The 25405-nt window shown below is 43.3% G+C and overlaps 1 protein-coding gene across 2 annotated transcripts in view; it reads left to right on the forward strand.

The window, feature by feature from the left end:
- The window catches only part of P2RX1 (purinergic receptor P2X 1), a 149252-nt gene that overhangs the window by 56339 nt on the left and 67508 nt on the right, over window positions 1-25405 (forward strand). The window contains exons 4-5 of one of the 2 annotated variants that reach the window (XM_073665196.1): window positions 1162-1228; window positions 25269-25301. In XM_073665196.1, the coding sequence (XP_073521297.1) occupies window positions 1162-1228; window positions 25269-25301 (100 nt within the window). The remainder of the gene's footprint in view (window positions 1-1161; window positions 1229-25268; window positions 25302-25405) is intronic. The other variant, XM_073665197.1, reaches the window with a different exon arrangement.

The following is a 25405-nucleotide window of genomic DNA, read 5'->3' on the forward strand; positions in this document are numbered from 1 at the left end:
AGGCACCTAAAAAAAATATTGCTAACCAACTGGACTTTCATCGCTTGAAGGACACTTTAAAGCATCACTCCAGTGTTTTTCTTTATATTTCAGTGCTACTAATCTAAGTTCCCTGCACCTAGTATTATACCTACCAGCGCCGTCTTCAGCTCTTCCCGACGCCGCTCCAGTCCCGCGCTGCCACCTTGTGACCGTAACTTCTGACTGACCGGAAGTCAGAGGAAATGAACGCAAGCTCTCAATGTCAGTCTATGAGAGCCCCATTCTGGCTCTAATAGACTTACATGAAGTTTTGACTTCTGGATCCATCAGAAAGCACTGGATCAATCCGGTAGGTCACAAACTGCTGGAGAGTGACCTTAGCAGCGCCGGTAAAAGATGAAGACGGTGGCTGGTAAGTGTGAGACTAGGGCCAGGCAACTTAAATTAGTAGCACCACTCCAACATTGCAATAAAATAAAAACGCTAGAGTGGTGCATTAAATTGGGAGTCCAGTACTTTTTTTTAAATTCTAATTCTTTTATTTTCGCCTATATTCACCTACCTGTCCTGCTCCATACCACTGAGTGGTCCTCCATTGGCCCTTGCCTAGTACAGGGGTCATCACCTGATAGGCTTCAGCATTGCACAAGGTGTCAGATGCCCATACGACAGGAATCAGATGTAACTGTAGAATAATAAAAAGTACAAAAAAAATCCTTTAACTTCTCCCAAAATCTTTTAGGTTTGTGCGGTAGATATGTTTTCGGCATTATCTGAAGTTCTTACTAGAGTAAACTGTCAATTTTAAGTTTACTACATTAATAAAGGTAAAGATGACTGTGGGAACTATTAATGGAAATAAATCCTCTGAGACTGAAGCTAAAAATGAGGGGATAGAGATTTGTATTAATAGAAAGCTCTATAATGCAAGATTCCTGCTAAGCAGGATCTATCTGAATGTCCTTGAAAATCCTGGGAATATGCAACAATTCGGAGCCAAATAAGGTCAGTCACTTTTTATTAAGGGTTATTATTGCCAAGTAGCCGAAGAAAAATGCACTAAATCATTTTTAAATAGCGAAAATGATAATGTACTCAAGATGCAGACTACAGGGCAGTAGTGGTGGCATCAGGCATCTAAGCACTGCTCTTCTTACCAGTAATATTCATGTTTTCCAGCTTCCTGATGCAGCACCTTGTGAAACTGATGATGATTGCAAAGCTATATCTACTCGACAAACGCAAGGTATGCAATGTTTGCCATGTCTTCACAAATACACGTGTGACTAAGGCCGCGTGCACACGTTGAGTATTTGGTGAGTTAATAAAATCAGTATTTGTTAGCGAAAACCAGGAGTGGGTGATAAATACAGAAGTGGTGACGTGTTTCTATTATACTTTTCCTCTGATTGTTCCTCTCCTGATTTTAGCTTACAAATGCTCAGGTAAAAAACTTACCAAATACTCAACATGTGCACGTAGCCTTAGACATTTATGTCTTTCCAATCATATTTACTTTATTTACAGCATGTGTATTCTGCATTTGCATTTTGTCCATTATTAATCACTTCCATATGCTGTATATTCTAATCTCATACATCCTCTTACGTGCATTATAAAGAGTTCATTCTGAAAATGATTGTCACAATTAATATCCCACCAGAATGTAATTCATATGGCATATCATGGTAACACTCGTTTACATGACTTATTTATTTTCATGATGATAATTTTCACCCTTTATCATCCTCTTACTGTAGGGAAAAAAGTGAGCTTCCAGGCACCTTTGGCACAACTTTAATATTAGAGTTAATGATCCTCAAAAAATCCAACAAGGTCAATTACTTTTCCTCTGAGAATGTAAATTCTCACCCATAGGTCAGTAGGCACAGAAACAATGTTGAACAGTAGCTATCATATACACAATTCACATTAAAGATAGAACTGATAAGAAAACATCTTAAGAATGGTGATAATAGTTGTATGTTTCTATTAATATCAATTAGCTATTTGTTCTAACATTGTATGGTACAGAACTCACAAAAAAGGAAGGGTTTGTAGCAAGGAATTAAAGGGAATCTGTCAGTAGGATCAACCCCCCTAAGCTGTCTATATGGGTATGTAGGTCATAGGTAGATGAATAAAATGATACCTTGATATCTGCATTCTGATGTCTTATTCCAGAGATATTCATGTTTTTCTTATTTGACCTCTTCCAGGCTATGGGGAGAATGTTACCTGGAAGATAACACCGCCTTCAGGGAGATTTTATATAAAAGGTGGAGTTACCAGTGTGAGACAAGTAATTAACACAGAACAGGAGAAATTAAATTTGTCTTCTTGAAAACACATTTTTGCAGCTCTCTGAGCTCTACTGTATTGTAACAATATTACACCCTATCTGCCTGTGAGACGGAAGCTGAAGCTGAGAGGAACCTGCAGACGTGTCAGGTATAATCACACACAGCTCTGCAGTGAGAGCAGAGAGCGGCCATTACACATCACACTGGTATCTCCCCCTTCATGTATAATAACTCTGCCTCCAGGTTTTATCTTCCAGGCAGCATCCTCCCCATAGCCTGGAAGAGGACATTTATATAAAGTGATTAAAGATGATTTCTTACCAACAACACATCTGATATGAGGCATACAGGGATCACTCTCCTCAGCAGTCTATAACCTGTATGCCCATATTAATAGTTTAGATTGCACAAATGTGGTGACAGATTCTCTTTAAATGTAGCATATGATACCATGTGAGCGTAAATATGTGTTAAGAAATGCATTATACCCAAACTGATACATTTTTTCACAGTGTGCTATGTTCCACAATTGGCCGGCTTACTTGGCAACTGTCTCCACTAAAAAGTGATATTCAACACTGAATTAAGAACTAAATGTGATCGTGATATCTTCTGCTGTAGAACACAAGGCTGGCAATGTGACGTTTGTGCCTTTTTATTTGAATTTATTGCCATAAAGGGTCATAAGAAGTTGTTCCACTGTTGTGCAAATGTCTTGAGACTATTTCCATTGACATATCTATGGAGAGATAATTGGGGAGTAAAAAAAGTTGTACTGAATTGACTGAACGACATAGGCGATTTAGGATCTTGTGCATTGTTTCAGAGAGGACACACTGATTTATGTAGGTTCCGTCTGGTTATTTGTTTAGTGTCAGTTGTTTAGAACGAAGGAAAAAAGCAGCATGAAGAACTTTTTCTTCCATTCCAACACTGAAAAACAAACAGAAACCAGACGGACACCATAATAGTGAGGCCACTGTGCTTCCATTTGAAGCAGAAATGCACATGATGCTAATTCTGTTTACCAATACCACTGTCATATGGCTTGTGACTTGCCTCCACTAGTTTGATAAACCTCTGTTCACATTGCTGTTTTTAATTCTGTTCATCAAAGTAAACACTATTGCCAGATCCATTATAAACTGGGAGCCAGAGAAGCCCGATGGATCTTACTGACTATAATAGTATCAGTTAGGGCATGTGCACACAATGTCTTTTTCAGGCAGATTCTATCTAGAATCCTCCTGAAAAAGCGCCAAAAAAGTAGCAAAAAGAGTTAACATATGCACAACAACATCAAAATTATTTGCTTTGTATATGTCCGTCTCTTGTAACTTAAAGTGTTGAAAGCTAAAAGAAGTGACCTGACCATTCTTCAGGTGGCTTCTAATTGGAAGCCACAACTAGTTATAATATATAGGATTTGAAAAAAAAAAAAGGCTTCCACAAAAAATGACCAAAAAGATACCAAAGAAGACATAAGACATAAGTCTATAAGACATTATGTACACATACCCTCAGAGTTCTGTCATGGGAACCAGAATTGTATTGATGAAAATATCGCAGCATGCTGCACTATTTATCCAGAATTATTGGCCAGATCTACAAAGCATGTTTTTTCAAAGATTTTAACCTTTGGCAACATTCTGTTTTAGGCAAATGAATGATAAACACAGCTATTTGCACATTTCCTCCTTAGCTTACAATGATCAATGAGTTTGGTAAATAGTAAGAGAGGCAGGGATAGGGCTGTCAGTGTATAGTCAAGATGTGTCTGAGCAGCCAACAGCAATGTGTGTACATGTACAGCTCATACTGTAATTTCCCTCAGGATCAATAAAGTGTATCGGATCGTATCTACGGTAGTGTTCAAAATAATAGCAGTGTGTTCAAAATCATGAGTTAAGCACAAAATCTTTATACTAGTTTTTATTTCCATGCATTGGGAACATTGCACACTGTTTTCTAATTCAAAACATGGAGAGAAATGTATATAATTTTTAACTACTTTATAAAAAATAACAAAAATGGGCTGTTCTAAAAATAGCAGTGTCTGCATTTGTCTTTACAAGCTCACAATATGAACACTTTTGTTTTGAGGATTTAGCATTCTTGTGAATCACTAACCTAATATTTACTTGTATACCCACAGTTTTTTAGAACTGCTTCACGTCTATGTTGCATAGAGTCAACCAACTTCTGGCACCTATCAACTGTTATTCCAGCCCATGATGCTTTGACTGCATTCCACAATTTTTTGGGGTATTTGTTGGCTTTCCTCAGAAACGGCATTTTTGATGTCACCCCACAAGTGTTCTATCGGATTAAGGTCCGGGGATTGGGCTGGCCACTCCATAACCTCAATTTTTTGGAGTCTGGAGCCAAGATTTTGCTTGGTGTGTTTAGGGTCGTTTTCTTGTTGAAACACCCATTTCAAGGACTTATCCTCTTCAGCGTAAGGCAACATGACCTCTTCAAGTATTTTAATATATGCAAATTGGTCCATGATCCCTGGTATGAGGTAAAAAGGTCCATAGTAAGAGAAACATGCCCATATCATGATGCTTGCACCACCATGATTCACTGTCTTCAGAGTGTACTGTGGCTTGAATGCAGAGTTTGGGGGTCGTCTGCCGAACTGTGCGGCCCTAGGACCCAAAAAGAACAATTTTATTTTCATCAGTCCACAAAATGTTTCTCCATTTCTCTTTGGGCCAGTTGATGTGTTCTTTGGCAAATTGTATCTGCTTCATTACATATCTTTTTTTAACAGTGGGACTTTGCAGGGACTCCTTGCTAAGAGATTAGCTTCACACAGGCGTCTTGTAACGGTCACAGTACTCACAGGTAACTTGAGACTGTCTTTGATCATCCTGGAGCTGATCTTTGGCTCTTTGCCATTCTGGCTATTCTTCGATCCATTCGAATGGTAGTTTTCCGTTTTCTTCCATGTCTCTCTGGTTTTGCTTCCCATTTTAAAGCATTGGAGATCATTTTAGCTGAACAGCCTATCATTGTCTACACTCCTTTATAAGTTTTACCCTCTCTAATCAACTTTTTAGTCAAAGTACACTGTTCTGAATAATGTCTCAAATGACCCATATTTCTCAGGCTTTCAAGGAGAAATGCATGTACAACATGTGCTGGTGTAATGACCGGAGGTCCGAGAGAGATCCAGTGAGTCACAAACTGAGACAGAGACAGAAATAAACAACACTTTCTTTACTAAAGCAGGAATTAGACTAAAATTCAGTATTGCATGAATCAGTCTCAGATTCTACCTGGGACACTGTCCCTACTAAATACACACAGTCAGCAAAAGCTGAAATCAATGTGCCAATCTCAAGGTTTCAAGCTTACGTGAATTATTCTAAAGATCTGGAACAATTTTACCTAAACACTGTGTCAATCTAGTGAGGGTGTTCTATAGGGACCCCTGAGATGGCACACTGAGTACAGTCCTACCACTATTAACAATAACAATGCATGAAACTATACCAATTGCTCTTATTCCCCTAGTATAGGGATACCTTGGTATCTTAAAGTTACGGTACCGTTAACCTCAGATGTGGTCTATCACAGGCCTGTGAATCGCGGTGCTGCAGCTAGTCCTGGGAAAACTTTGGCGCCAAACAAAAGCAACGTTCACAAAAACAGCAAAGGTTCCTTGTCTTGTCAGCTGATGCCGAGCCCACACGCCGGGGACTTTAGTCCTGTAGCCTCAGGTTAAGGTCTGGGAAGATCTCTTCACAAGGCTTGTCAGTATCCTCTCAATGTGAATGGCACCGGACCCCTTCTCTCCTCTTGCAGTCACTCACTGTTTTCCGGTCCACCGACCACGCGCTCCATCACAGAGATGATATCCTCAGTCTCTTTCCCTTCTCACTCGACACTTGGCTCCTTCAGCACAAAGTCTCTAGTTACTCAGCATGGACTTCCACAAAACTCCGAAGAGCCACACAGCTTTCCCCACCTCAGCACTTGTTCTTAAGCAGGGACACAGCTTCACCAAGGCCAGGGGTTATCAACCCCCACAGGAAAGCTTGTAAAGAGAGAGTCTTATTGCAGTTCAGTCCTTGCAGTTCTCCGCCCTGTCCAGCTTCTCACACAGCAGACACCCTCAGAACACACAGGGTCTCCTGCTCTGCCCCCTGCTCTGAGCTCAGCCAGGTAAAACTCACAGGGTCCTAATGCTCTCCTGCTGCTATAACAGTTCACACTCTCACACTGGCTTCACCCTTCAATAAGGGCCACCTGATTCACACCTGTTTCTTCACAGAATGATTGACCTCACCAATTGAACCCCACTGCTATTATTTTGAACACACCCCCTTTCAATTAATTATTCAAATACACAGACTCCAAAACATACAGATCATGAATGTGGTAATATAATTTACTAGCTATTGAACCCGTTCTATGCCCGGGTGGCGAGCATTTATATTGGTATATGGTCTCCATCCTGGTATGTGCTGCTGCCATCTTGCGCCCCCATCCTGTCATGTGCTACCCCCCATCCTGCACCCTCATCTTGTAATGTGCTGCTGCCATCCTGCACCCCCATCCTGTCATGTGCAGCCCCCATCCTGCGCCCTCATCCTGTTTTGTGTGCCTCCATCCTGCACCTCCATCTTGTCATGTGCTGCCCCCATCCTGCGACCTCATCCTGTCATGTGCTGCCATCCTGCGCCCCCATCCTGGAATGTGCTGCTCCCATCCTGCACCCCCATCCTGTCATGTGGTGTTCCCATCCTGGTATGTGCTGACCCCATCCTGTCATGTGGTGCTCCCATCTTGCGCTCCCATCCTGCGACCCCATCCTGTCATGTGCTGCTCCCATCCTGCGTCCCCATTCTTGTATGTGCTGACTCCATCCTGGTATGTGCTGCTCCGATTCTGCTCCCCCATCCTGTCAAGTGCTGCTCCCATCCTGCTCCCCCATCCTGTCATGTGGTGCTCCCATCCTGCGTCCCCATCCTGTAATGTGGTGCTCCCATCCTGTGCTCCCATTCTGGTATGTGCTGACCCCATTCTGGTATGTGCTGCTCCCATCCTGCGCCCCTATCCTGTCATGTGGTACTCCCATCCTGCGCCCCCATCCTGTCATGTGGTGCTCCCATCCTGCGCCCCCATTCTGTCATGTGCTGCTCCTATCCTGCGCCCCCAATCTGTCATGGGCTGCTGCCATCCTGCGTCCCCATCCTGTCATGTGGTGCTCCCATCCTGTGCTCCCATTCTGGTATGTGCTGACCCCATCCTGGTATGTGCTGCTCCCATCCTGCGCCCTCATCCTGTCATGTGGTACTCCCATCCTGCGCCCCCATCCTGTCATGTGGTGCTCCCATCCTGTGCCCCCATTCTGTCATGTGCTGCTCCTATCCTGCGCCCCCAATCTGTCATGGGCTGCTGCCATCCTGCGCCCCCATCCTGTCATGTGCTGCTCCCATCCTGCACCTCCATTCTGGTATGTGCTGACCCCATCCTGTCATGTGGTGCTCCCATCCAGCGCCCCCATCCTGTCATGTGGTGCTCCCATCCTGCGCCCCCATCCTGGTATGTGCTGCTCCCATCCTGTGCCCCAATCCTGTCATGTGGTGTTCCCATCCTGGTATGTGCTGACCCCATCCTGTCATGTGGTCCTCCCATCCTGGTATGTGCTGGCCCCATCCTGGTATGTGCTTCTCCCATTCTGCGCCCCCATCCTGTCATGTGGTGTTCCCATCCTGGTATGTGCTGACCCCATCCTGTCATGTGGTGCCCCCATCCTGCGCCCCCATCCTGTCATGTGGTGCTCCCATCCTGCGCCCCCATTCTGTCATGGGCTGCTACCATCTTGAGCTCCCATCCTGTCATGTGGTGCTCCCATCCTTACGTCCCCCGTTCTATCATGTGCTGCTCGCATCCTGCGCCCCCATCCTATCATGTGCTGCTCCCATCCTGCACCTCCATTCTGGTATGTGCTGACCCCATCATGTCATGTGGGGCTCCCATCCTCCGCCCCCATCCTGTCATGTGGTGCTCCCATCCTGCGCCCCCATTCTGTCATGGGCTGCTACCATCTTGAGCTCCCATCCTGTCATGTGGTGCTCCCATCCTTACGTCCCCCGTTCTATCATGTGCTGCTCGCATCCTGCGCCCCCATCCTATCATGTGCTGCTCCCATCCTGCACCTCCATTCTGGTATGTGCTGACCCCATCATGTCATGTGGGGCTCCCATCCTCCGCCCCCATCCTGTCATGTGGTGCTCCCATCCTGCGCCCCCATCCTGTCATGTACTGCTCACATCCTGCGCCCCCATCCTGTCATGTGCTGCTGCCATCCTGCGCCCCCATTCTGTAATGTGCTGCTCCCATCCTGCCCCCCATTCTGTCATGTGCTGGTGCCATCCTGCGCCCCCATTCTGTAATGTGCTGCTGCCATCCTGCGCCCCCATTCTGTAATGTGCTGCTCCCATCCTGCGCCCCCATTCTGTAATGTGCTGCTGCCATCCTGCGCCCCCATTCTGTAATGTGCTGCCCCCATCCTGTGCTCCCATTTTGTAATGTGCTGCTCCCATCCTGGGCCCCCATCCTGCGTCCCCATTCTTTCATGTGCTGCTGCCATCCTGCGCCCCCATTCTGTAATGGTGTGTCTTCAATAAAATGGTGCCAGAAGTGCGCTATGCACATGCGCCGTTTCCAACGGCGGATTCATTTCCCGGCTTCCGTCCCCCGGCCTGAATACACCCTGCGGCAATCACGAATAGGTAAGTTGTGGTGCCGGAGAACGCGGTATGTGTTCAGTGCTTATGCATACCGCGATCTCCTGGGCCACAATCCTTATCCTCGTTTAGGATGTGGATGCGTTGCTCTGTGGGGTCCAGACTGAGCAGGCGCGTCGCGCTTGCGCAGTCTATAAATGTTTCGGACAGAGGTACGCTCCCAGGATTATATTATAGATACCAAAAACAGTGATTAATCTGGTTAGTCATATTGGACTGCTATTATTTTGAACACTACTGTATACAATACGCACACACAGCTCTGCTAGACACAAGCACACAGCTTCACTGTCTACACACAGTTCTGCTATCAAGTTACTATACATGCTCACACAGTGCTGTAATTCACATATTACATGTACTCACATGTGTGGATAGCAGAGCGGTGTTTGCAATGTGTTGATTGTAGAGCTATGAGTTTGTTTAGTACAGTATATAAGGAACAGACTCTGTGCACATTGCAAACACACAGCTCTGCTGTGCACACTGTTATGGTCCTATGCTGATTTGCAGGCTGCATTTTCCTCAGCATTTGGAAGCCAAAATCAGGAATGTAACAATCAGAGGAAAAGTATAATAGAAACACGTCACCACTTCTGTACTTTGCACATACTCCTGGTCTTGGCTTAGAAATAGTGGTGTAAAATACTGACCAAATACTGATCGTGTGAACATGGACTAAGCAGCAGTCATCTAGGTGGTGTCCAAATTTGGTCTGAGCAATCTTCACTTGTCCAGGGTGTCTATTGGACACTGACTCACCACATCACCAGGCAGGATAACAGCTGCTAGCAGGAGATGACAAGGAGGCATAGGCGGATTATAATGAGGGCAATCCGGGCTACCGCCTGGGGCCCCGAGCCTGCAGGGGGCCCGTTGCTCCGGGCGGGGTGTCTAATGCCGGATTGCCCTCATTATATGTGTGGGCCTCCGCGGTACATACCGGTAGTAGTGACGGGAGGGGGGGCCCCGGACCGCTCCCCCAGCAGCGGCCGCCGCAACTTCTTCATCGGCCGGGCCAGCACTGCAACAGTTAACTTCCTTGTGCTGGCCCAGCCGCGTCACTGCTAGCTGCCGTGTCTCCTAGCTGTGACGTCACGCAGTGCGCGCCCGGCCCGCACTGCTGCAACGGAGAAGTCAGAGCAGGCAGGAGGAATGGAGCCGGGGGATGGTGAGTCTGTGTGTGTGTGTATGTGTGTGTGTGTGTGTGTGTATGTGTGTGTGTGTGTGTGTGTGTGCAGGCAGATATCATTGTGTGATGTCTGTTTATATGTATTTTTGTGTTTCAAATGTGTTTATGCGTGTATGTATGTGTCTGTATTTGTTTGTGTGTGTGCGTGACTGCACGCGTGACTGCGTGCGGCCTCCTGCTGAGTATAGTTGGTGCCATGCGGCCTCCTGCTGTCTCTGGGGGGGGCGCCGCGCGGCCTCCCACTATGTATAGATGGCGCCGTGCGGCCTCCCGCTGTGTATAGATGGCGCCGTGCGGCTTCCCGCTGTGGATAGATGGCGCCGTGCGGCCCCCCTGCTGTGTATAGATGGCACCGTGCGGCCCTCTGCTGTGTATAGATGGCGCTGTGCGGCCCCCTGCTGTGTATAGATGGCGCCGTGCGGCCTCCTGCTGTGTATAGATGGTGCCGTGCGGCCCCCTGCTGTGTATAGATGGCGCCGTGCGGCCCCCTGCTGTGTATAGATGGCACCGTGCGGCCCCCTGCTGTGTATAGATGGCGCCGTGCGGCCTCCTGCTGAGTATAGATGGCGCCGTGCGGCCTCCTGCTGTCTCTGGGGGGGGCGCCGTGCGACCTCCCGCTGTGTATAGATGGCTCCATGCGGCCTCCTGCTGTGTATAGATGGCTACGTGTGGCCTCCTGCTGAGTATAGATGGCGCCGTGCGGCCTCCTGCTGTCTCTGGGTGGGCGCCGTGCGGCCTCCCGCTGTGTATAGATGGCGCCGTGCGGCCTCCTGCTGTGTATAGATGGCGCCGTGTGGCCTCCCGCTGTGTATAGATGGCTACGTGCGGCCTCCCGTTGTGTATAGATGGCTACGTGCGGCCTCCCGCTGTGTATAGATGGCTACGTGCGGCCTCCCGCTGTGTATAGATGGCACCGTGCAGTCTCCCGCTGTGTATAGATGGCTACATGTGCTCAATATTGAGTCATACAATTAATGTAAGGCTATGTGCCCACGATACAGAAATGTTCCGGATTTTTTTTTGAGCGTTTCTGCATCTCCCTGGCAGAAAAAATGCATGCGGATTGTACATGCGGATTGTACATGCGGATTGTACATGCATTTTCCTGCCAGGAACATGCGGATGTGAAGCGTTCTTCACATGCATTTCCGCATGCGGGTTGACAAGCGATTTTAGCATCACTTGGAAAGTGCTTGACAACTTGGTTACACTATATAAATCCATGCAACCAGCATGGATTTATATAGTGTGACCGTAAAAGAATGGTAAAAAATAAAAAATATATTCTTACCTTCTGATGGCCTGCCGACGTCAGCGGTCGCGTGACCCGTCACATGACTAAATGACGTCACGGCAGGTCCTTTTCAGACCATCGCGAGCTGCCGGCAAGCCAGGACGCATCGGATAAAGACACCGGGGGCCATCAGAAGGTAAGCATAATATTTATTTTTTATTTTATTCTTTTTTTACAGGTTTTATGGTACCCGGGTCCGGAGGAGAGTCTCCTGTCCTCCACACCCGAGTACCATCCGCACATTGAAACGCATGGATTCCGCATCTACAGATGCAGGGATGCGGATTCCATGCGTTATAATGCAAGTCAATGGCGGCGAAAACACCGCGTTTCCGCAAAATAATTGGTAGTGCTGCGGATTTTTCCGCAATGATAATCCGCAGCGGAAATTTCCGCAGCATGTACACAGGACATGCGGATTATCATTGGGGAACATGGCAGACCTTCTACCAAGCGTTTTTTAAGCGTTTCTGCAGCAGAATTGCCGCTGCGGAAACGCTCAAAAAACGCATAGTGGGCACACAGCCTAAAAAAAAATATTATAATTAATATTGTGCCAAATTAATTTCACGTGAACTATCACATGATCTATCACAGGGGATCATGTGACATGTCACGTGATAAATCAGGTGTGTGGGGAGGGGGGGGCCTGCGCCTTCTAAACTGCCCGGGGCCGGCCCTTGCTGCTCTTAATCCACCCCTGCTAGGAGGGAAGGAAAAAATGTGGGAGAAATCCTTCTCTTCAGTGTCTAGTTGTGCACAAAAAGGAATGGCAGCTGCAGGTAAAAGATCTTGAAGGAGGCTTACCAAACAGACTAAGGCCCCTTTCACACGTCTGCTTTAAAAAAAAGTACACGTGAGACAGTCCTTTTTTACTATCTGTGTGGTTTCCTGTTCGCTATCAATGTGTATATGTGTACCATCCGTGTGTTCATGTGTACAATCCGTGTGCCAACGTGTGAAATACAGAAATACAATGCATTAAAGAAATTACAGATTTGTATGTGTTAAAGATGTGAAAAGAGATAGATAAATATATACATATTAGAATAAGTAGATAGATAGATATTCATGAGATATATAATTTGTGCCTTGCATGTGTAGCTTGCTGTACATCTATTAACCTAATAAATAAAAAAAACTACTTGGTCCCCCCCATTTTTGGGACCCAACAAAGGTAAAGCAGACAACTGGGGGCTGATATTATCAGGTTGGGAAGATCAATGGTTATTGGGCCCTTCCCAGTCTAACATTACCAGACCACAGCCCCCCACCAAAGTGGAGCACCACATGAGATGCTCTAATTCTGGATCTTCGCCTTGGCGTTTCCCAATGCCCTGGTGCATTGTCAATGGGGATAATGGTAGTTGCGGTTGATGTCAGCTGTGAATTGTCCAAAAACACAGCTGGCATAAATACTTTATTGAAATAAACACTCCCTCACAACTTTCTCTGGTTCACCACTTTATTAAAAAAATCCCACGCAAGTCCGGTGAATCCAGTGGAGTCTAGTGAATCCTCCGTACAAAGCCTATGGAGATGGAGGCTCATTCTGAAGCTCCATAGGCTTTGCAAACAATCACTTCTGGGTCACGCAGCATGCAAGAGAGCCAGCGACTCTTAAAAGCAGTGACATCAGTAACGTTACCGCTCTTCACAGACACCGGGTCACGTACAATGCAGCGTGACCCAGAATGTCTGAAGAGCAATAACGTTACAGATGTCACCGCTTTTCAGAGTCGTCATTACCCCAATTGCCAGGGCACCAAGGCATCAGGAAGAACCAAGATGAAGTGCCAGAATTGGAGCATCTCATGTGATGCTCCACTTTAGGGGCAGCTGAAGGCTGGTATTTTAAGGCTTGGAAGGGCCCCAATAACCAGGGACCTTCCCGACCTGATAATATCAGTTCACTGCTGTTTGCTTTACCTTTGCTGGTTTCATTTATTTATTTATTTGGTTAATAGATGTACAGTAAGCTACACATGCAAGGCACAAATTATATATCAGATGGATATCTATATCTATTATCTAATCTATCTATCTATATATCCATCCATCCATCTATCTAGCTATCTATCTATCTAGCTATCTATATCTCTTTGTACATCTTTAACACATAAAAATCTGTAAATTCTTCAATGAATTCTATTCCTGTAAGTGTTATATGGATGTCACATGGATGTCATCTGTGTGCTGTACGTATTTACATGGACCCATTGACTTGTATTGGCCATTGTCATCTATGCTACCGGAAAAAACGGACATGTCTCCGTGTGGTTCAAACGGTCTGTGTGAAAACACGGACATGTGCAGATACATGTGGATATGCGTCTACGATACTTGTAAAAATGGATGCTACATGTACCAGAGACACGTACATGTGAAGTGGGCCTATGGTTCAGTGAGACACTAAAAGGAAGAGTCAGTTCTGCCAAGATAGAACCTCTGGCGGCAGGAGCAGAACCTGTGTGCTGCATAATTTAGCGACACCCAGAGACTTGCAGTATAAAAAATCAGTTATGAAATTTAAAGGGCTATCTATTTATACATTAACATATCAAGAATGGTTCTCATGGATTTCTCTGGTTTATTTATGGATTTATTGATTATTACAGAAAACAAATACTTATAAATTTGGTGACAGCTGGCTATCTGATTTATGTAATATCCCCCAAACTAACGAACGTGTCAGCTAGACCTGCTTATAGGTATGTTACTTGTTTGTTCTCGCAGTTACAACAGTGTCCAGTGGTATCTACAGACAAATATGTGTTAATCAGTTTCAAGATTAAAGGGACAATCACAAATTTCAGTTTAAACTAAGCAGATAGTCAAATTGGAGACTTTAACTCCTGTAAAAAAAAAAACATGCCTGTAGTCTAGTTTTTCATGCCTTTGTTGTTTATAAAATGACCTTTATTCATGATGCAAATTAGGATTCTCCATGTACCCTTGATGTGGCTGGCCACTCTGCCCCCTCTGACTGAGGAGACAGGAGACAGGCATGTGTGTGCTCCCGCTCAGCTCTTGCCTTGGCACTGTGTGCGCGCATGGCCAAGGATTCAGTTCAAGCATCGCTTGCTATAGGCAAGTGAGCCCGATCAATCAACATATAGGCAGGCGGCAAGGCATGATAATTGAGGGAGCAGAATGATGAACTGAGTGGTTGGCCATGCCAATGGTGCACTGAGCACCCTAAGGAATTATTCAGACATCAGTGATGTTTCTCGCACGCAAAAACTGTCTGAGTTTCATCACTATTTTTTATCAGTGTTTCATTAGAGTTTGGTAAATGTCAGTTGTTACCATTGGAGTTTGGTCAGAGTTACTTCAATTTTCTAGTATAAAAAAAAATTGTGAAGGTTTCTCAATCTTCATATATCAAACAGTCCATAAAAAACATTTGAAAATTGGATGGCATTCGAGGCCGATTCTTTCACAGACCCCTAGACTTGCATTGGTGAGATTGATCCAAGACTCGGATCAAAATCAGACGTTTTCCTGCCTTTGTGCCAACCAGTCAGTCCATGAAAAAACATTGACATGTGAATAGCCCCATAGACTATAATAGATATGAGTTCTATCCATGAAAAACATGGAGATAACTTGTATGAGAAATACAGGCGTCTGAATGAGCCCTAGTTTGCATATTGAGTAAAGATTGTCTAATGTCAAACAAAGTCATGGAACCCTAGACTAGAGGCACGGATTTCATAGTAGCTAAGTTTAAATTGAGTTATGAGTGTGACAGACTCCTTTTCCATACCATTTATCAAATGAATTATATTGCTCTAAGGCTCTGGTTTGGTTTTACTGTGAGTCTTCATCCCATAATAGTGTTCTTCATATTTGTCGTTATATCATGTACAGATTATACATTTGATATCAATGAACTTTTCATTTTCTTCTCACGGTTCCTTGCCCACGGTTTGTGACCACATTGTGGACTGATGCCAGGATGTATTGTATTACTCCACAGATTGTTTGTTTTAATAACTGATTTAGTAGTTGTCTGCTACTTTTAGTGTATATTGCTTAAAGAAGGACTTTCACCTAATATTTCATGTTGAACTGGACACCCGAAGTAATAGTGGCTGCAGAGAAGAATAAATCGTGTTTGTTTGGTTTTTTTGCCTCCTACATTGTGGATATATTAGTTAAAGGGGTTGTCTCGTCTAAAGCTACAAGTGTGCAGTCACTCTATATGACTGCAGACTTGTGAATCCTCACATTGTGCATACTGCCCGCTATGAGGATTCTCCGATGCCGGCGCCAGGAGAGGAGGGGGCAAGTTTGCAATTTGTATACATGTGGTCATGTGCCGACTAGACATGTGCGACCTCGCTCAATGCAAGTGTATTGTAGCATAGTAACATAGGTTGAATAAAGACCTAGGTCCGTCAAGTTGAACCTTCCTCCCCCAATTGTACATTTTGTCTAATTGAACTGTAACCCACAATGTTATGTTTGTCGAGGAAATCGTCCAGCCCTTTTTTGAAAGCTGTTATAGTGTCTGCCATTACTACTTCTTGTGGTAGGGAATTCCACAGGCCGATTACTCAGACTGTAAAGATCCCTTTCCTATTTAGGTGCCGGAATCACTTTTCTTCCACCTTTAATGAGTGCCCCCTGGTCCTTAGTATAGTCTTTGGAAGGAATAAGTCAGGTTCTAGCTAGTCCTTTGTATTGACCACACATATATTTATACATGTAAATGAGATATCCTCTGAGGTGTCATTTCTGTAAGCTAAACAAGCTCAACTTTTCCAACCTCTCATCATATGAGAGGCCTTCCTTCCCATGTAATAATTTAGTTGCCCACCTTTGAACTGACTCTAACTTCTGAATATTCTTCTTAAAATGTGGAGCCCAAAACTGGATCCCATATTCCAGATGTGGCCTCACCAGTGATTTATAAAGGGGCAACAGTACGTTCGGATCACAGGATTTTATTTCTCTCTTTATACATCCTAAAATCTTGTTTGCATTTGCGGCTGCTGCTTGACATTGAGTACTGCTGCTCAGCTTACTCGTAAAAAGAATACCCAAGTCCTTCTCCTGTTCTGTAGTCCTGAGTATACTCCCATTTAATGTATATGCAGCAATACGATTACTCTGCTCCATACTAGGTGCATTACTCTACATTTATCTACATTAAACCTCATCTGCCAAGTGTTTGCACATTCAGTCATTTTATCCAGATTGTTCTGCAATATCGTAATGTCAAGATCAGATTTTAAAATCCTACATACTTTATTGTCGTCAGCAAAGACTGACCCTTTACTCTTAATCCCATCCCCAAGATCATTAATAAAGAGGTTAAAAAGAATCGATCCTAGCACAGATCCCTGCTGCACCACACTGCTGACTATATCCCATTTAGAGAATGTACCATTTATGATGAGTCTTTGTTTCCTATCATTTATCCAATTCCTTACCCATCTACATATAGTTCCCCCAAGTCCTTGCTTCTGTAGCTTCAGTATAAGGCTGTTATGTGATACAGTATCAAATGCATTTGCACTTTTCTCCTCATGGAACCCCAACATGTTGGTCAGACACGACCTATTTTTCATTAATCCATGCTGATTATCATTTATTATATTATTCTCTGCGATATAACTCTCCAGGTCATCTCTTATGATGCCCTCAAAAACTTTGCACACTACTGATGTCAGACTTACTGGACGGTAGTTACCTGGATCCACCTTCTTACCTTTTTTAAATATCGGTATCACATCGGATATCCTCCAATTCTGTGGCACTACCTCTATTACCAGAGAGTCTAAGAAAATGAGATTCAGCGGTTTCTCATTTACTGAGTTAAATTCCCTCACTATTCATGGATGAATACCATCTGTGCCAGGGGATTTGTCAATGTTTAATTTGCTCAGATGCAGGCGTACTTCTTTTTGTGTTAAATTAGTTATATCAGGTCGTGAACTTTGATTTTTGCCCTATTGAAAGATCCCTGGGACAGATGGTTTGTTGGTGAACATGGATGAAAAGTGCCTGTTTAATATCTCAGCCTTTTCTTTGTCCTCTATAATTATCTTGTTATTACCAATACCATCTATTTTTTTCTTTTTAGCATTGATGTAGTTATAAAAAAAATTTGGATTTATTTTAATGGCGCTGGCGATTTGTTTCTCTGTAGATAACTTTGCTAGCTTGATTTCTTCTTTACATTTCTTATTTAGGCCTTTATACTCCTGAAATGATATTTCTGTATTCTCGTCCTCCAAGATTTTGAATGCCCTTTGTTTTTGTTTTATTAAACTTTGTACTGTCATAGTTATCCATAATGGTTTATTTTTATTCCTTGACATTTTATTACCAGAGGGTATCAATTTTCTACAGGATTCTAGTAGTATTTTCTTAAACATGCCCCATTTAGGTTCGGTATCCCCAGTTACCATGACGTGGTCCCAGTCTACATGGTTAAGCTCTTCCCTTAATTTGTTGAAATCAGCTTTCCTAAAGTTCCAGGTTTTTTCATTTCCTTTTTTTAAATGTTTTATTGAATATTACATTGAAACTTACCATATTATGGTCCCAAATGCTCCCGGACTTGTAGATCTGAAATTGTATCTTATTTATTTGACAGAACCAGATCCAGCAGATTACCTCCCCTGGTTGATTCATCTACCAGCAGAGAGAGGCAGTTGTCTTGAATTGCAGATAAGAACTCATAGCTTTTAGTACAACCCGAAGATTTTATGTCCCATTGAATATCTGGATAGTTAAAATGCCCCAAAATAAGGACCCTATTATTATTTGCTGCATTTTTAATTTGTTGCAGCATTTCATCCTCTACCTGTTCAGCTATATTAGGAGGCTTGTAAAAAACTCCAATTAAAAGCTTTCCATTATTGCCATCCTCATGTACATTAACCCAGACTGACTCTACATTGTCGCAGCTTCCCCCAATGTCGTCATTGAGCACATGTTTTAAGTTGGATCTTATGAAAATACATGCCCCTTCACCCTTTTTGTCTTCCCTGACCTTTCTAAATGTAATATATCCTTCTATGTTTGTCACCCAGTCATGGCTTTCATCCAGCCAGGTTTCCATAATTCCCACCACATCGTATTCTGTGATCGACATAAGAGTCTCCAGTTCATTCATTTTGTTTGCGAGACTTCTTGTATTTGCCAGTAGACATTTAATTCTATTAGCACATTTGTTACTCCTACTCAGCTCCCTACTTTCCTAGCATATCCCTGCCCCCCCCTAAATCCTCATTAACCCCTACTGTCTCACTCCCTTTGTGTACTCTATCCCCTTATTAGCACAAGTACCCCTCCCCAGATTCTAGTTTAAAAGCTCCTCCATTCGTCTGACCATATTTCCCCAGCATAGCTGCACCCTCCCCATTGAGATGCAGCCTGTTCCTACAGTAGAGCCTGTAGCCAAAAGCAAAGTCAGCCCAGTTCTCCATGTACCCTTCCTTCCTGCACCAATTTGTGCGAGACCAGATACAGTCTAGTCAGAATGTGGCCACGATTATGCAAATCGCATACTTGCGATTACATGACCACTTGCTGCCAGCGTGTCAGTTAGTTTTCACAGGGGGCGTATACTTCTTTCACCTTTATAAGTTGTCCAATCATAAACGGGCAGGAATATACTGGAGAGCGAGAACATTCCCCCACCATAGATTAGGTTTCCTGCGAGAAATAATGACAAAGACCTGATTTCCAGGTTTAACTTCCTGTATGATTAGACAATGGGCATAAAGCAAGACGACTCACACCTTTCAGATAATGTGAAGGTGGGGGCGAGGGCAGCACAACCGAGTTTAGCTGTTTCACATTGCAAACCCTTCTATCTGCTATCCTCCTCTCAGAATACTGTCAGCTCTGTTGTACTGCTCTGCTGTACTACCCCTCCCCCATATTGCCTTGCAGAGATGAGAGCTCAATTTGTAACCTCAGGATGAACAATACTATAGATCCCAATCAGATAAGCTGATGATATACTCCATAATGAAATTCATAATTGTACCCATTGTCAATGAATGGAATATAAATTTACCCTGATACATAGCAATACACATGTGTTAGTCTATTTTTTGTCTCTCATTTTGTACATGAACCAGGTAGCTCAGGATGCACAATGCAACTGTAAACATCACACTCAATAATATATTAATAAAATATATGGAATGAAATATAAATTTGCACTTATACGTGGCACAACATGCTTCTCAGTTTTTACTATACTTCTGGCATCCAGTTTATGAACCAGGAAGTTTAGCCTGAGCGATGCTATAGATCCCAACCAGATAAGCTGATGATACACTAACACTACACAATAAAATTCATTGTTGTACTCATAGATCCTGAATGGAATATAAATTTGCTCTGATACATAGCAATATATATGTGTCAGTTTTCTTTACTTCTGTGAATTTATTTACAGTTATGCATATCAAAACAAGCATGTCCGACTTTACTATACATCTGGCATTCAGTTCATGAACCAGGAAGCCTAGGCTGAGCAATGCTATAAATCTCTTCTTCTTACATCTGCGCTGCATATAATTTTTTCTGCTGCTCAGAGCTAATTATCACTGGCCTCCAGAACAGAAAGATGCAGGATAACAGAGCCTGTCATTTGGCAGCAGAGTGCCCTTGCAGCAAGTGGAAGCTCACACTGCAGAGCAGACTGTCATTATGTGTATCAAAACAGGAGCAGCCCAGAACAGACAAAGAGCCATAACAAGTTGAGCTTTCATCTCTGGACAGACAGTAGGGAGGAGGGGCAGTACAAAGAAGCTGTCAGCACTGTGAGAGGAGAAAAGATGATAGAAGGGTTTACAATGTGACACAGCTAAACTCAGTTGTGCTGCCCTACTCCCCATATTCACCTTATTTGAAAAATAAAGAGATAAAAAACAAAAGGCGTTCCTTGTGTAACACCGTGGACAACAGGTAAGGGTGAGTTGGAGGGTTGGTCGCTCACTTGAGCAGGTTGTGCGAGGCACAACTATGCAAGGAGTGATGTATATTCCAATTGTGGTTGCTGTACTCACACCAAATGGAGAGAGGGCATAACAAGTGAAAGAAAGAGGAATGTGGAGGTACCGGGTGCTGCCACTAACAAAAGTTAATCCAGGCGGTAAGTATAAAAAAAGTTCCAATTTATTGCAACACATTTTGGAGTAGAACCTACTCCTTCCTCATGCATAATCACTTGGACTCATAAAGAGTTAACTCATTAGGTGCCAATTCTTTGATTGCTAATATCTCCGCAATGGAGAGATGAAATTAAAAGAAAAAAAAACAGAGACATTGCAGCTACTGTTACATTGTGTATCCTGTTCAACATGATAAATTTGGTGTAAGGTCTTCTTTAAGAGTGAAGTAGTAGACTGGAAAAAAAAGTTATGATTCCTTTATTTTTCTAAATGTTACATTAACAGTTTGACACTAGTAGATTGTCCCTGGCACTGCTCCTCTTAGGCTATGTGCCCACGATGCAGAAATGCGCCGGATTTTTCCTGAGTGTTTCTGCATTTCCCTGGCAGAAAAAAATGCATGCGGATTATACATGCGGATTGTACATGCGGATTGTACATGCTTATTGTACATGCGTTTTTCCTGCCAGGGACATGCGGATGTGAAGCGTTCTTCACTTGCATTTCCGCATGCGGGTTGTCAAGCGCTTTCCAAGCGATTTTAGCATCACTTGGAAAGTGCTTGACAACTAGGTCACACTATATAAATCCATGCAACCGGCATGGATTTATATACTGTGACCGAAAGAATGTTTAAAAATAAAAAATAAATCTATACTTACCTTCCGATGGCCCCCGGTGTCTTGCTTCGCTCCGTCCTGGCTTGCCGGCAGCGGTACACTGAAGGACCTGCCGACGTCAGCGTTGCGTGACCCGTCACATGACTCTGACGTCAGTGCAGGTCCTCCAGTCCATCGCGATCTGCCGGCAAGGGAGGACGAGCGCAGCGGGGGCTGTCAGAAGGTAAATATAATATTTATTTTTTATTTTATTCTCTTTTTTTTTACAGTTTCTATGGTACCCGGGTCCGGAGGAGAGTCTCCTCTACTCCACACCTGGGTACCATCCGCACATTGAACGCATGTATTCCCCAAGTGATGCGGATTACATGTGTTCCAATGCAAGTCAATGGCGGCGAAAACGCAGCGCTTCCGCAAAATAATTGGTAGTGCTGTGATAATCCGCAGCGGAAATTTCCGCAGCATGTGCACAGCACATGTGGATTATCATTGAGGAACATGGCAGGCCTTCTACCATTCGTTTTTTAAGCGTTTCTGCAGCGTTTTTTTCGCTGCGGAAACACTTAAAAAACGCATGGGCTCACAGCCTAACATGGGGAATCAAACCATTGGACAGAAAATGTACCTTTTCTTTCTCTACAAGAACAGAAACCCCAGATATCTGGTGGCTAGAACACATTAAATCTAAAACGTCCATACAACCTGCCGACTAATGTCAACAATATTGTCAGGTTCAGCCAACAGTATAATGTGTAATGAGGTAATGGTCAACTGGTCGTCAGGGGATATGTTGAAAGGGTTAGTCCAATTTCGCTGATCACATTGTTTTCCCGGAGATAAGCCGCTGGCCAGCATGTCAACTGATGGCTTTCTTATGGAGAACACATGAGCACTGGGCCGAATAATCACTTCTGTGTATGGGAGAGTTGTCTGACAGCCATCTAATGTGTATGGCCGGCTTAAGACCCTAAGGCAGACTATGCAAACCCTGATTGGCTGTACCAAACACAACTCTCCCCTCATTTCCACATGGGTATACAGAATTATTTGTATCTTTCAGGATTCTAAACACTCGCTCATTTTGAAGACATTATTTAAAGAAATTCAATAGAACTGAATCCGCCTAAAAATGCTTGCAAAGAAGAAAATAAAAACTAAAGAGATCCTACTTTAATTTGCAATCAATCATAGCACTGCATAAAACTAAATTAATCAAAACATTTTTTTCAGCTTCTAACATTAAGGGCATTTCATTGTGGTTTATGTTTAAGATTTATTACTACGGTTCTAATTTAAATAATAGATGCAGAAATGGTATAAAAATTCTGCAACATCAAAAACATACCAAAAGCTGATGGTGGAAACGTAGCCTAACTGTTCATTACAAAGTATGAAACTATGGAGTTGTGATCTTCCTCTATGTTTGCTGCACCTCTATTATCCCTTCTTTATAGCATATCCAAATAAAGTAAAGTTACCTACATGACCTGATAGAGGCTGATCATAGCTGTGTGACCCCCCCCACTTCCAAAATAGGGGACTTTTGACCCAATCCCACCTGGCAATCTGGTCTTTGCATCAAGGCTTGGAATGAATAGACTGATGGCCATACAAGTGCTTGCTCTCTTATTTTGGGAATGAATCCTTTTTTGCATACTTTGGAAGTATCAGTTTTAAAATGTTTGACTCTGTACTCAGCAAGAAGGGCTATGTATTTATATAAATGTTGCTAATCATTTACAATTTGAATTCATTTTCCCTAGATGGCAGCACATAAAAATCAGTAAAGCTTACAGTGTACACTATGCACAAACTGAAAGGCTAAGTGCCCACAATGCAAAAATGCTCCAGATTTTTCCTGAGCGTTTCTGCATCTCCCTGGCAGAAAAAACGCATGTGGATTGTACATGCGGATTGTGCATGCGGATTTTACATGCCGATTGTACATGCGTTTTTCCTGCCAGGGACAAGCGGATGTGAAGCGTTCTTCACTTGCATTTCTGAATGCGGGTTGAGAAGCGCTTTCCAAGCGATTTTAGCATCACTTGGAAAGTGCTTGACAACTTGGTCACACTATATAAATCCATGCAATCGGCATGGATTTATATAGTGTGACCGTAAAAGAATGGTAAAAAATAAATATTATACTTACCTTCTGACGGCCCGCGGTGTTCTTAGCGATCCATCCTGGCTTGCCGGCAGCTCATGGTGGTCTAAAAGGACCTGCCATGACGTAATTTAGTCATGTGACGGGTCACGCGACCGCCGACGTCAGCAGTAGCGTGATCCATCACATGACTAAATGACGTTATGGCAGGTCCTTTTTTAGACCATCGCGAGCTGCTGGCAAGCCAGGACGGATCACTAAGGACACCGGGGGCCATCAGAAGGTAAGTATAATGTGTATTTTTTATTTTATTCTTTTTTTTACAGGTACTATGGTACCCGGGTCTGGAGGAGAGTCTCCTCTTCTCCAAACCCGGGTACCATCCGCACATTGAACCGCATGATATCCACATGATATCCGCATGTGCAGATGCTGTGATGCAGATGTCATGCGGTCCAATGCAAGTCAATGGCGGCGAAAACGCAGCGATTCCGCAAAATAATTGGTAGTGCTGTGGATTTTTCCGCAATGATAATCCGCCGTGGAAATTTTCGCAGCATGTGCACAGCACATGCGGATTATCATTGGGGAACATGGCAGACCTTCTACCAAGCGTTTTTAAGCATCTCTGCAGTGGAATTTCCGCTGCGGAAACGCTTAAAAAGCGCATAGTGGGCACACAGCCTTAATGCTTGTTCACAAGGGGCATTTTTGCAGCAAAAAAAAGGGTTTTACAGTAACAGCAAAATGAATGAGATTTCTGAAATCTCATGCTGCTTATTTCTTCTTTGCAGATTTGAACCTTCAAAGCGTTTTTTCCAAATCTGCAGCACGTCAATTCTCTCTGCCTTTTTGCAATGTTTTTCAGCTATTCAAATGAATGGGGGAAAATATGCAGCTAGAAGCATATAAAAAACACACACAAAAAGGCGGCAAACACGTGCATATTTTACGCAGCGTTTTTCCTCCCAACACTCTAATTTTTACTGCACAAAAAATCTGCAACAAATACTAAGCAAGTGCAGATACTCTAAAACTGGATTTCACAGTGTGCAGAAATTATGGGAATACCCCAGTATGTCATGTCTTCTGTGAAATTGCTCTACTATATCTTTATTACACATTTAAAGTAAAACTAGAGAAAAGAGAATATAAATTTAGAGAGTAACATTGTTTTTTTTTCATAAGGCAGTTGTAACAGAGAACATTAGAAACTTAGTAAAATATTTAGTCCCAAGCTGGGTTTCATAGGAGACCGTGATTTTACCTGTGTAACTACTGATTGCTGGGAGATGGGCGCTAATGCTTGGGTGACAATTCTGAGTAACGGTATTGTGGCGCTGCTGACCCAAATTGTGTGCTGACCCGAATTGTGCCGCTTTGCCTCCGCGCAGTGGCACTGAAACTCGCCCAGATTTGGAGGTAACGTTGCACTCCAGTGATCTCGGCGAGCTTCAGAGCGGTGCTTATAAGTGGTGCAAATAATCTATGCTATTTGATTAAAATAATTAGCATCATGTATTCTATTCATTGTCCCTCTTTTCAGAAAACACATTACACATATTACCTTCATTTACAGTATGTTAATTTTACCACTTAACCCCCTTTGTAACTTCCATCTATAACTTCATCAATAATTATGTTCCATTCCTTTTTAATAACTTACTTATAACATAAAATATGTATGTAAATATATTCATATATAGTTTTGTTATTCCAACACATACTTCACTAAGTTGCTGTTACAGTAAAATTAAAATATGAGAATGGCAGCAATAAATTAAATTAAAGCATGTTTTATTAATGCGGTAAATGTTGATTTTGCTTTTTTTTAATCTTTTTGCAATCTTCACTTTTAAGGAGAGAACAGTGACCCATTACTGAGTACATCAGGTAACCTTGAACCATCCATATATAATTTGGTGGTGGTATTATTACTCTAATGGCAAATGAACTATATATATTCTTATATGTATAATCACCAAAATAATCTACTG

This window comes from Phyllobates terribilis, unplaced genomic scaffold (assembly GCF_046119375.1).
Source record: "Phyllobates terribilis strain yellow unplaced genomic scaffold, ASM4611937v1 Scaffold_2__4_contigs__length_985480577, whole genome shotgun sequence".
Classification (NCBI taxonomy): domain Eukaryota; kingdom Metazoa; phylum Chordata; class Amphibia; order Anura; family Dendrobatidae; genus Phyllobates; species Phyllobates terribilis.